This window comes from Palaemon carinicauda, chromosome 14 (genome assembly GCF_036898095.1).
Source record: "Palaemon carinicauda isolate YSFRI2023 chromosome 14, ASM3689809v2, whole genome shotgun sequence".
Classification (NCBI taxonomy): domain Eukaryota; kingdom Metazoa; phylum Arthropoda; class Malacostraca; order Decapoda; family Palaemonidae; genus Palaemon; species Palaemon carinicauda.
Genome location: NC_090738.1, coordinates 132898586 through 132913585, shown reverse-complemented (window position 1 = coordinate 132913585; position 15000 = coordinate 132898586). Strand labels below are relative to the sequence as shown.

At 36.9% G+C, this 15000-nt stretch overlaps 1 protein-coding gene across 1 annotated transcript; it reads right to left on the bottom strand.

The window, feature by feature from the left end:
• Positions 1 to 935: 935 nt before the first annotated feature.
• On the bottom strand, positions 936 to 4821 carry LOC137653031 (ionotropic receptor 21a-like). Its single transcript, XM_068386423.1, has 5 exons — positions 4783 to 4821; positions 4002 to 4241; positions 3166 to 3344; positions 2134 to 2308; positions 936 to 1136 (listed from the first exon to the last, which is right to left on the bottom strand). Exons 1-5 carry the CDS (start codon positions 4819 to 4821, stop codon positions 966 to 968), a joined length of 804 nt encoding a protein of 267 aa, XP_068242524.1. The 3' UTR covers positions 936 to 965.
• Positions 4822 to 15000: the final 10179 nt, after the last annotated feature.

Sequence of the window (15000 nt, the reverse complement as noted above, 5' to 3'; positions counted from 1 at the left end):
TATTCATATATATATGCATACACATGTATATATATGGATATATGTATGTATGTTCATATATATATACATATATATATATATATATGTATATATATATATATATATATATATATATATATATATATATATATATATATATGTATATATATGGACATATATACATATATCCATATATATACATGTGTATGCATATATATATGAATATACATACAGAATATATATTCTGTATGTATATTCATATGTATATATGCATACACATGTATATATATGGATATATGTATATACGTTCATATATATATATATATATATATATATATATATATATATATATATATATATATATATATATATATATATATGTATATATATATATACACACATATGCATACATATGCATATATAAGGATATGTATATATATAGTATATATATAGTATATATGTATATATATATATATATATATATATATATATATATATATATATATATATATATATATATATATAGATAGATAGATAGATAGATAGATAGATAGATATCGATATAAAAAAAAAGCTTATGAAATCTCACGAAATTCTCTCTTCTCGGGACATGAACAAACTGTAGAGACATCATCATTTTATTAATAAGAAATAAACATGATAAACAAATTCTGAATATCATATTTCACTGAATTGTCAGTGACTTTTCAAATTTCGTTATACACTTATATAAAGTACAAACCAAAAGTATATATCAAAACTTTTTCATTCATACAATAGCTTAAAAAATATACAATATTTTTCATACGTAAATACATCAAAGCTACAAAAGTATAAACTAGTAAGTGTCACTAATTCATAATTTATCAATAAAGAATTTAATTCCATATACAACCCAGAATCAACTCTAATTCATGAATTATCTAAAACACTGGAATAATTCAAACCAAAATATATCCTGAAGAAACAATAACTTTATTCGTGATTCAATAATATTGGTCGGGAAGACGCGATCTTTCAAAACTTGACTTCGTCAGTGGAAATTCCCTAAAAATAATCTCCGTTAAAAAGACCACGAAAGATAAGAAGAAGCCGATGATCCCTGTGAGGTAGACTCCTATCATGTGGCTGGTGGTGACGGTGATCTGATTCTCATCCTGAAAAGTGGAATAATACTCAATTTATATTAAGAATGGGCTTATAGCATCTTGCTTTTCCAACTAGGGTTGTAGCTTAGCTAGTAATAATAATAATAATAATAATAATAATAATAATAATAATAATAATAATAATAATAATAATAATAATAATAATAATAATAATAATAATAATAATTTGCATTGACTCTCAGGGGTGCCCTTTTAGCTCTGAAAAGTTTCCTAATAGCTGATCGGTTGGACAAAATATATATATATATATATATATATATATATATATATATATATATATATATATATATATATATATATATATATATATATATATATATGTATATATATATATATATATATATATATATATATATATATATATATATATATATGTATATATGTACATATATATATATGAGTATATTCTTATATATATATATATATATATTTATATATATATATATATATATATATATATATATATATATATATATATATATGTATATATATAAATATATATATATATATATATATGTATATATATATGTGTGTGTGTATATATATATATATATATATATATATATATATATATATATATATATATATATATATATATGTGTGTGTGTGTGTGTGTATATATATGTGTATATATATATATATATATATATATATATATATATATATATATATATATACATATGTATGTATATATATATATATATATATATATATATATATATATATATATATATATATATATATATATATATATATGTTTGTGTGTGTGTGTACGCATTTGCATATATGTATGTGTATGTGTGTGTATTCAATTTTACTCTTCTGTTCTCTTTTGTTCCTCAATTCCATGGGCATGGACTAGGTAAATTAGGAAAATGGTATCACTTCATAAATCCTAAGGTGAAAGAATTATAAAACTGATATTACTTCACAATGAAAAAGATTACTGATAAACCCATATTATTCTCTTATCAATTGTGTTTACCTGGTCGAGTTTGCTATATTTCAGGGCTTCTGAAGGATCTCTCGTCTCTCTGTTTCGTCTCCTTATCTTCCTGAACTCTGAATTCAGGACGTCCTTCAACCAGAAATCTGTCAAGCCAGCTTCAGTCAGTCTGTTCAGCATTTGCGAGAAACGACTGAAGTTAGGGAATCCTTTCCTGAAAGAAAAATTGGTTTATTTTGACTATCAATTAATATAAATATAGAACATCTTATAATTACTGTTATTTTTTATCTATACAAAGACATTTTCTGGCATAAAAGGTACAAATATTATGATTTTTTTTTTTCAAAATGGGGCTTCATCCCTGATTTAGTGTTTTTAAGTTGTAGTTTCTATCTTCTTTATTCTGCAAAGCTATTCCATATCACGGAATAGATTCGTTGAATATATATATATATATATATATATATATATATATATATATATATATATATATATATATATATATATAATTTTCTCCTACGCCTATTGATGAAGGAGGCCTCAGTTAGATTTCGCCAGTCGTCTCTATCTTGAGCTTTTAAATGAATACTTCCCCATTCATCACCTCCAACTTCACGCTTCATATCTGCATCATTGGAGGAAATATCCTTTGAGGCAGATATATATATATATATATATATATATATATATATATATATATTTATATATATATATATATATATATATATATATATATATATATATACTTATATATATACATATATATATATATATATATATATATATATATATATATATATATATATATATATATATATATATATATATATATATATATATATAAATAAATATATATACACACATATATATTTATATATATATATATATATATATATATATATATATATATATATATATATATATATATATATATATATTTGTCATAATTAATCTGGTCAATATGCATTTTAACCATCAAATTTCATTCTTATGCTTTCTATAGTATGCACTCCCACCACCTGTTTTGCTTTGCCTGTCCTTGCCTAGAATATACAACTTTCATCTTACCTAAACCCCCATCCAAAGTCACTAGCGACGGTGTAACTTTTCTGGCTGACGTAGAACGGAGTCTGTCCACGATCGTCCATATAGTTCAAAGCTATGGCTAAACTCCTCCGGTTGTTTGTGACCAGGAAAGCGTAATTTTCTCTCATGACTTTTTCCAGACCTGCGTCTACTGTAATGGACTGTAGATAGTAAATATGAATAAGTGAATTAAAGATTTTCGAGGGAAATAGGTGCTAATGGTAATCTGCTATGATGAAAAAGATAGTGTTGAGATGGTTCAATCTTGTGGAGAAAATAGGGAACTGAGATGGTTGTTTGTAACCAGGAAAGCGTTATTTCCTCCCATGACTTTTTCCAGACCTGCACCTACTCTAATGGACTGTAGATTGTAAATATGAATAAGTAAATTAAAGATTTTCGAGGGAAATATGTGCTAACCGTAATCTGCTATGATGAAAAAGATAGTGTTGAGATGGTTCAATCTTGTGGAGAAAATAGGGAATTGAAATTTTGTGGGAGAGTAAACATTCGAAAATTTCTAGGAGAGGAAGACTAGGAGAACAAGTGGCATTAGATAGGTTACTCATATCTAGAACTGTAATCGTAATCTCAGATGTTGTATCAAATGTTCATATGCTGTAATAAGATAAAGATATATAGTAATAAAAACAGTATCATATAATTCAATACTGTACACAAAACGACACTTGCCATAATAGATATTTTTTTGTGATGAAATGGACTATTTGTTGAGTTTAGTAGCTAGATATTTTAGGCAAGTGAGTCACGTTACTGAAGTTTATGAGTTAAGGACCTCCTGTACTTCATACCCATACCTCAGATCTCCTATAGATTTCCTTGATGACAGGATCCTTCTCATTGGTGAAGTACAGCTTCGGTTGGCCTCCGAGCATTTCGTCGTAAAGACCAAAATTCCATTTATGATCGAGTCTTATCAAATCCTCGAAACTGTCGATCGGTTTCGTCTTGCTCTGCACCGAGAGAAGAGCTACGAGGGACGAGCGGAAGTATGTTATGATGATGAGACACGCTATCAGCCACACTCCTAGTAATATCTTTTGAACAAAAGAAGAGTGATTTTAGTATTAAACTGATCTAAGTATATTAATATTATGTATATATATATATATGTATATATATATATGTATATATATATATATATATATATATATATATATATATATATATATATATATATATATATATATATATATATATATATACCATATATATGTAATGCACTTGTATCATACACTCTCATACACTGTAACGGTATTTTTATTTTTTGTATATTGTCGTTATCGCTCTCTCCTCGCAGTGATAACCCGTTTATGCTTGTGCATTCTTGAACCATTGTGGTTGAATTTTTGTGCCGTTCTTGACTGGAATGAGTTGTATATATACTCATGCTCCATCCGAGTAAAGTTAGTTGTATTTAACTCGTCTCTCAGTCACCTCCAAACTGCTCACTTGCACATTGGTGACCAGCTGAGTGACTGCTCCCTCCTGCCTGCCACCACATTGCTGTTCCTAACTGTTTTAAGATGCTTCCAACCAAACGTGCATCTTCAGCACACACTGCTTCAACAAAATTACTGCCCTTCGCAAGCAGAGGTCGTTCCACGGTTCCCGCATGCTGAAGTCCAGTTTCGCACCAAGGGCATGACTATGACAAGCACCAAAGCCCTCATAGTGAAACCGTTGGGATCAAAAGGCTTCACTCGCCCTCAGGTAAATGACCAATATCGCTCTCCTGCAACCTGCCACAGACGGCTCTCCTCGTGAAGTGAATCTAATTTGTGCTCTTTGGGTATAGCACCTAACTAAACGTGACCATGCTGCCATGCTCGATGTCGATATAATGCCCCTGAAAGACCTAATGACCAAAGTCGGTGCCCTTATGGACAGCCATTTCACCACCTTCCAGAGCTCCATCAACATCTCCACATCGACCAAAGCTGACATGAATGCGGTAGGATACACACGCTCACTGCGACGTGCCTTGCTTATGCACCAAACAACAACCTCTCCAGCCACTTACTGACGCCCATCAGCTGGAAGTATGCTACTGCTACTCCATATTCAGGGCTGCTGTAGAGAAATGTGCGATTGGTTGTCAGTGCCCCAAAAACGTGTAGGTAGGCCATCGTTTGTGGCCCTGGCCTCCCTTATCATTAATCTTTTCTTTTTACATGATGCAGGTGCGGGCGTATGATTTTTGGTAGACACAGGTGCTTTCCACTCTTCTACCAAGACTAGTCTCCAGGACACGACATAATCAGTCTAAGTCTGCCGACATCCGCCTGGTAGCTGCCAACGGATTTGTGATACCCAAACACGGTTATGAAACCCTCACATTATTGTTTGGAAGCGCCAAATATGATTGAAAGTTTCTCATGGCTGACGTCACATTGCCAATCCTTAGTGCGGACGTCCTCTCACATTTTCAACTCCTGGTTGATGTCTCTCACCGTCAGTTAGTCAATTCCGATTCATAATCCCGGACACCTCTCCAATCCACACCTTAAGCCCTCACTCTCCATATCAGCGCACCCACAGAGGCCTACGCCACCTCCCCACGTCGTACCCAGAAGTTTTCTGTCCAGAACTTCGTCAGACGCCGACGTTCCTTGCAAACCATGGTATCTCTTACCATATCAAAATGACAGGGCCCCAAACGTCTATCAACCGACCTTTTTGCAACAAATGTTCGGGGAAATGTAAGAAAAGGGCCTTTAGCAAAAGGCCTCAAGCCCATGGTTGTCACCCTTACACATCATCCTGAAGAAAGATGGCTCTCTGCATCCCTGTGGGGTTTACAGGCGCCTGAACATGCAGACAGAACCGGATCACTACTACCTCCCAAACATTGCCAACATGACCTCCTATTTGCACAAAGCAAAGGTTTCCTCCACGGTCGACCTCCTGATGTGGCGGGATGTTAAAAAAAACAAGCCCCACACCCTGAATCACACCTACTGACAATGGTCCCACAACACAAACTTTCCCCTTACTTTATCAACTGGACTCTTGGACAAAAGGACAAACAAAACAAAACATACCCTTAAAACTATATTTCCTAATACCACAATACTTAACATGGAACCATTCACAATCAAAATAATAATCACACTTACAACTAATCATAAACTTCACACTAAATATATAATAACCACCATTCAAATAATCAACGAAACCCCTAACAAAACTTAAATCACCCGCACACCAACACCCAAATAAATATGTTTATATATATTTTATAGACACCAACACTGTCTATACACACAAGCCAACTGTCTTTTATGGCACAACACCACTATATGAAACCCGAAGATTGTTTTCAATTTCCATAACGGACTTAACTCCTCGGGGTCATGGGTGTCATCGTCGTCGATATCATCATCATCATCATCCTAAATCTTAATTGTAATAAACAGGCCAGGTCGTCAACAGTTGATCAATCAAATGAGCAGTCCAAACAAAATCGTAATACAAGCCAAGTCATCAACAATACATCCACTTTCAAAAAACTTGGGTCTCTCCAAAGGAGGAATCGCAGCCTGCCAAAATAAAAAAGAAAAACACTTACGAACACTTCTAGCTAACTGAACTATCGCACTATAATCAAAGATAAATAATAAATTGTTCCTATCATTCACAATCACGACAAGCAAAGATAAACAAAACTGTACTTACTTTGAAAATCAAAAAACACTTCCACGCTGGTCGAAAATATATAAATAGTTATCCAGCACTCACACAACTGCCTTAAGCTGCAGTCAAATAAAAAAGCATTCGCTCCGAAACATTCACCACTGTCGTAACCTAACTAAAAAAATGTAAACAAACAATCTCATTTGTACCAACAGTCTTTCTCACCACAAACGATCGTTCTCTAACTACCACTTGCTCTTCGGCGCACACCGCAGTCACACAAACACACAACCAAACACTCAAACACACACTCAAACACACACTCAAACACACACTCAAACACACACACACTCTCGCGCGATCTAGAAAAACTAAAGCAAATGAAATTCTCTCTCTCTCTCTCTCTCTCTCTCTCTCTCTCTCTCTCTCTCTCTCTCTCTCTCTCTCTCTCTCTCTCTCTCTCTCTCTCTCTCTCTGGATTTGGCAAAAACAAAAAAATAAAAATAAAGTAAAAATAAATCCTCCACATTCCTCCCCCCTTACTTTGCCAAATCCTTCTCACACAACACTTACATTATTTTTTTCATAACCCAGTCGCAGTCGGGAACGGGACCTCTACTCCGAGTAACTGGGCCTCCATATACTCTCTCATTCACTTCTTCCTTATCACAATCATTCGCTACATTAACACTATTCCTATCTAAATCCCTATCATCTAATATATCATGTACAATCATATCTACCTCGTTCTCATCTGGCCCTATAATTACACTCATTTCTGTAAACAGTTCATCCATTTCATCAAAAACATTCTCAACTTTAGTAAAAGATTCATTCATACTACTAATCATTCTCCTATCTCTCACTCTCGCATTCGTCATCCTTTCTTTTACATCACCTAAGGAAAAGCCACACACACTATAGGTATCATTCATACTCAGCCATGATTCATCTGTATTAACACATTTATCTTCCATACACACTTGCACATTTACACCCTTGTCATACTTATTCGTATTCTTACCTATACCTATAAATTTCCCTTGCACTTTCTCCCCACTTAAAACTTTCAAACGCCTCTTTTTCCTATATTCAACTAACACTAATTGTTTATTTTCCAGTCCTAATTTCTCATGCATACTCGGTTCATACTTGCTCATTTCCAACCAATTACTCATCCCTTTCTCACAAACATTGATCCTATTCCTTCCACACACACAGGAGGACTCACCCAGCTGAACCCTCTCACACTCTAGTTTCCCGAACATCCTGGCTGATTTACTCCCTTCTTCCTACATACCTTAGCTACATGCCCATCTGCACCACATTCAGTACACTTACCCCGTGGCTCCTTGCACATTCTAGCATAATGCCCATCCTTACCACAATTACCGCAAATCACATTTGTACGATTACTCCGACATCCACTCGCTATGTGCCCTGTCATACCACACCGATAACATTTTACCCCTTTCTCTTTCGTGCACTCGCTAATTCTATGCCCTACCTCACCACATCCAAAACAAGCACCAAGAGCCCATCTACATTCATTCTTCTTATGTCCTACTTTCCCACATCTATAACACTTCTCTTCACGGATACAACTACCTGACCTATCTTGCGGCGCACTAGCACTCCTATCCCTCCAAACCTGATTCCCTTGCCTAAACCCTTCATTTGTCCTTACAGGTATTCCCACATTACTCGCCCTAACACTCCTATCTACTACATTATCAGCTACCCTCATTGGTCCTCTCAAAATTGCGTCCTTATAACTACCAAATTCTATTACACTTTCTTCCATTCCAGTTCTTACACTCACAGATTTACTTTCTTTCATGCACCTATCTAACTCATAATCCTCAACTATCTCTAGTATATCATCCCATGTCAATCTCTCTTGCGTCCACCTCATTTTCTCTTTGCGTTTCAAATTAATAAATTCACACACATTCTCAGGTACTGTTGCCAAAAACTTCCTCATTAACTCCTTATTCTCATTTATGCCTTCATCCCCATACTTCTTCCTAGCTAACGTTTCCAACCTACATACGTACATTGATATAGCTTCTCCTGCATTCATCCTTGCCTCATCAAAATCATTCTTACGCTTATACTTAACACTCCCTTTCATACGTTTTACCTGCTCAATTATTCTCGTTTTCACACTTTCATAATCAACGTCCCCTACACTCATTATCACTCCATACATCGTCAACAAATACCCAGTCAAATATTCTCCTAACTCCCTAGCCCAAACTCTTTTACTATCACCATACTTATCCTGACAATACCTCTCATACTCCTTGAAAAAATCATTTACATCCCTACTGCTATGCTCATTGAACCTTTCACACCGAGGTACCTCTCTCATAAACACAGTCTTACACACATCACGTTCATTCTCACTGCTATCATCACTGTCTACTCCCTTGTTACCTTCTTCCTCATTCGAATATAATGAATCCACTTCCACACTTAAATTCCTATCCTTAACCATTCCTTTCTTACCCTTTTTCTTACTTACCACTTTCACCCATTCACGATCGTCCTTGCTATCAGCCTGATACTTTTTCTTCCCTTTCTTCACATCACTTTTACCTTTCCTTTCATCTTTCCTCTCACCTTTCTGTTCATCCTTACTATGCCTAATTCCCTTATCTTCAATATCACCATCACTATTACTACTATCACTATCACTTCCTTTCCCATTATCACCTACCTTAACCTTCTCTTCCACTACCAACCCATTACCCGAAGCTGAGGACACTCCTCCGACTGCACCTTCACCCATTATAGTTTTCATCATCCCCATGACTTGCCCCATCATATCTTCCATTCGTTTCTCCATTCGTTCTTCATTCTCTCGCATCCTCATCTCAACACATTCTTCCACTCTCTCTACTGTCCCCTTTAACTCCCTAAGCTCCTTCTGCATCGCCGCATTCTCCCAGTTCAACCTCTCATTCTCTATTAGCAACCTCTCCTCACGCTCCTTACTCAGCCGCAATTCCTCCTTCAGTAACTTGTTCTGCTCTTCCATTTTTCATCAACCTTATATCTAATATCTTATCCTATCAGTCCTTAGTCCAAGAGTCCAGCTATCAGTCCCGCCTCAGCAGTCCCTGTTCGGGCGCCAAAATAATGTGGCGGGATGTTAAAAAAAACAAGCCCCACACCCTGAATCACACCTACTGACAATGGTCCCACAACACAAACTTTCCCCTTACTTTATCAACTGGACTCTTGGACAAAAGGACAAACAAAACAAAACATACCCTTAAAACTATATTTCCTAATACCACAATACTTAACATGGAACCATTCACAATCAAAATAATAATCACACTTACAACTAATCATAAACTTCACACTAAATATATAATAACCACCATTCAAATAATCAACGAAACCCCTAACAAAACTTAAATCACCCGCACACCAACACCCAAATAAATATGTTTATATATATTTTATAGACACCAACACTGTCTATACACACAAGCCAACTGTCTTTTATGGCACAACACCACTATATGAAACCCGAAGATTGTTTTCAATTTCCATAACGGACTTAACTCCTCGGGGTCATGGGTGTCATCGTCGTCGATATCATCATCATCATCATCCTAAATCTTAATTGTAATAAACAGGCCAGGTCGTCAACAGTTGATCAATCAAATGAGCAGTCCAAACAAAATCGTAATACAAGCCAAGTCATCAACAATACATCCACTTTCAAAAAACTTGGGTCTCTCCAAAGGAGGAATCGCAGCCTGCCAAAATAAAAAAGAAAAACACTTACGAACACTTCTAGCTAACTGAACTATCGCACTATAATCAAAGATAAATAATAAATTGTTCCTATCATTCACAATCACGACAAGCAAAGATAAACAAAACTGTACTTACTTTGAAAATCAAAAAACACTTCCACGCTGGTCGAAAATATATAAATAGTTATCCAGCACTCACACAACTGCCTTAAGCTGCAGTCAAATAAAAAAGCATTCGCTCCGAAACATTCACCACTGTCGTAACCTAACTAAAAAAATGTAAACAAACAATCTCATTTGTACCAACAGTCTTTCTCACCACAAACGATCGTTCTCTAACTACCACTTGCTCTTCGGCGCACACCGCAGTCACACAAACACACAACCAAACACTCAAACACACACTCAAACACACACTCAAACACACACTCAAACACACACTCAAACACACACACACTCTCGCGCGATCTAGAAAAACTAAAGCAAATGAAATTCTCTCTCTCTCTCTCTCTCTCTCTCTCTCTCTCTCTCTCTCTCTCTCTCTCTCTCTCTCTCTCTCTCTCTCTCTCTCTGGATTTGGCAAAAACAAAAAAATAAAAATAAAGTAAAAATAAATCCTCCACACTGAAAGGGTATTATCAGGTGCCCATAAACCCAGAAGACATCCCCAAGAATGCCATCACCACCCCCATTAGTATATACACCTCCAATTATTCCTGTTTGGGACTTCGTAATGCTAGAGCCACTTTTCAACATCTCATGGAAGGCATCTTAGGGGACCTCCCTTTCCGTGTATGTTACGTGGATTACATACTTGTGTTCTCCTCCTAGAAGAGGAACACCTATGTCATCTACGCATCGTGCTTGACCGCCTACAACAGAAAAGCCTTGTAGTCTGGTAAGACAAGTGTACCTTTGGTGCCAAAGAAGATTCGTTTTTAGGGCACCACATCACTCATCAAGGAGTCCACCCCCTCCCTGAGAAGGTAGCAGCCGTTCAGAACTTCCCCACGCCCTCAACTGTCAAAGCACTGAAAAAAATCCTTAAGCATGATCAACTATAATCACCGTTTCCTGCCAGCCATTGCCACCATTCTTACCACACTCTACTTATCCCTCAAAGGCAAACCAAAAGACCTGAAGTGGGGTTCCCCTAAAGAAGCTGCCTTATGCAATGCAAAGAATACCCTATCAACGCTTGCAGTTCTCACTTTTCCCGTGTCACATGCACCTCTCCTATTCACCGATGCCAGCGTGTTACTATTGGGACAGTCTATGAGCAGTTGCCCAACAGCCCGCCCCACCCATTGGCCTTCTTCAGTAGAAAACTGTCCAAGGCAGGGTCCAGCTACTGTACTTCGACTAAGAATGGGTGGGAGTGCATTTGAAAATCCGTCACTTTCGCCACCCCTTGGTATTTACGCTCTTCATCATTCACACTGACCAAATGCCTCCGGATAACATCTACACTCTCCAATGCCTGGTTCGCCCGCCAACACCGACATCTCTCCACTGTGGCTGAATACAATTGTACCCTACAGCCCGTCCCTGAGAAAATGAAGCCTGTTGCCGATGCCCTGTCAAGAAACACATTGGTTGCCATTCACTTGGGATTGAATTAAAGAGCCTTGGTAGAAGCCCAATGAAAAGATCCAGAGAATCAAGCATGTAGGATATCCTGCACATCCATCTCTTGGGGGACGTCCCTCTCGACGACTTCAATGGCACACTTCTCTGTTACCTCACTACAGGTACACCTAGACTACGGATACCTTCTCACATGGGCCAACAGGTATTTGATTTCCTTCATGGCCTTTCACATCCATTGTGTCTTTCTACTGCACAGCTACTAAAGACAAAGTTCATTTGGCATGGCATTACTAGTGATGCTAAGGATTTGATCCCCGTCTGCACTTCATGCCAAACCTAAAAAATACATCGACACATGGAATCAGGATTGGGCACCTTTCCTTAACCTCAGGGCAGCTTTTCCCATATTTACATCGATGTTATAGATCCCCTACCCATATCATAAGGACATCATTACCTGTTTACTGTCCTCGACTGTTCCACTCGTTAGCCTCTAGCCATTCCCATGAAAACTGTATCATCCACCTCATTTACATCTGCCTTATTCTCAGGAAGGATAGAAAGATTTGGTAACCCAGAGCATATTACTTTCGTCAGGGGTTCCATTTTCACGTCTCAATTGATGACATCATTAGAAAAACCTCTGGGTATCACCTTTCATCAGACAACCGCATACAACCCTGCTGCCAACGGTATGGTTGAACATCTTCACCGTACCCTCAAAGCAGCTTTGATGTCCCGCTGCAAGGACTCCAACAGGTTTACCAAGCTTCCCGGGTCCTCCTGGGACTAAGGACCACTCCTAAAGACTAACTTGATTTTTCGGCAGCTGAAATGGTGTATGGCGACCCCTTAGTCGTCCCTGCCGAATTTTTTTCATCTACAACCTCCTCCAACAATCTCCAGCGTCTATGTCATATTATAAGAAAAGTTACTCCTTGCCGCCAAACATAAAAGCCCCCAGCTAAGCAACACATACCAAGAGATCTGGATTCAGCAACGCACGTTTTCCTGCGCAACGACTCAATCAAGGCAACGTTAATGCCCTCTTACACCGACCCTTTCCTCATGATATGTCGTAAACTGACAGAATTCCTCCTCAACATGCGTGGCAAAGAAGACTTGGTCCACATTGATCACTTAAACCCTGTATATCTTCTGCCATATGACCTACTTACAGTACACTTCTCTAGAGCAGGGTGCCTTATTTCAAATAAATATCTTTTTTGGGAGGAAGCCATGTACCACACGTGCATCACACTCTCTCGTACACTGTAATGGTATTTCTCTTTTTTGTATATTGTCGTTATCACTTACATAGATAACCTGTTTATGCCAGTATGTTCTTTAATCATTATGTCTTAATTTTTGTGCCATTCTTAACTGGAACGGGTTGTATATATACTCATGCTCCATCCAAATAAAGTTAGCTGCATTCGACTCGTCTCTCAGTCACTTCCTAACGGCTCGCATGCACACCTGCCTCATATGTTTGTGAAACAACTGAAAACAAAAAGTGAATCTCACCTGTCCAACGGTATGTGTTGGAATGCTAGGCGGAGGATCTTCCAGAAACACGGCAAAACTATGGAAGATGGACCAGTTGAAAGTGACCCTTTCTCCGCCCACCGTTTCTGATCTCAGCTTTTGTAAGAACCAGTAGAATAACGCCCAGATCAGGATGCTGGTTGCTATATACATCCAAACATCGACTGATTAAAGGAGATAAGAGAAGCCAAGCATCAATTTATCCTTCGTCTAACTCGCTATTATTTCATAAATGTGTACATATATATATGAAATTATGGAGGTAAAACATAAACATATAAAATAAATATGGATGTACACACACAAACAATATAAACATGTCTGTGTATACATGAGAGAGAGAGAGAGAGAGAGAGAGAGAGAGAGAGAGAGAGAGAGAGAGAGAGAGAGAGAGAGAGAGAGAGAGAGAGAGAGAGAGGAAAAACCCAATACATTCAAATGCACCGAAATACCTGTAAATGGTCGTACTATAAGAAAGTATTGTGGCAGTGACCGTGGTTTCAGCGTGACAATAACAACAGCGTCTGACGGCACTAGCCTGGCGAGGTCAATGATCGGATAGCTCTTATCACTATTCGTAATCATGAACGTCATGTCTACTTCCCCCTTCTGAAGTAAACTAATAACACCAGTCCAGCTTCCATTTACCCTTAGAATGCCGGGTTGGTTGTCTGGTGGAGCAAAGACGCCATATCTGTGAAATAATACGAAATAGTAATACTGGCCAATTACTTCTATATACCGAGAAATGCATATGCACAGACACAAACACACACACATACACACACTTTACTATATTTCTTATATAATATCTGATTGAGTCTCAGAAAACATAACAACTCTGGGATTCTTCATCGTCCAAGTGGTTACCTACTGCGCTGTAAATGTTCAGTGGTTACTATTTTCCTGGTAAGGGTAGAAGAGATTTCTAGTTATGGTAGGCAGCTCCTCTAGGAAAATGACATTCCAAAATCAAATAAGTGTTCTCTAGTCTTTGGTAGAGCCATAGCCTCTGTACCATGGTCTTCCACTGTCTATGAGTAGAGTTCTCTTGCTGAGGGTTCACTCAGGCACACTATTCTATCTTATTTCTCTTTCTGTTGATATTTTGAAGTTTTTATAACTTATATATGAAAGATTATTTTAATATTGTTATTGATCTTAAACTTCTCTTGTGGTTTATTTCCTTTTTTCATTTCCCCACTGAGCTATTTTCCCGGCTAATAGCATGCTTCTTTTCCAACTA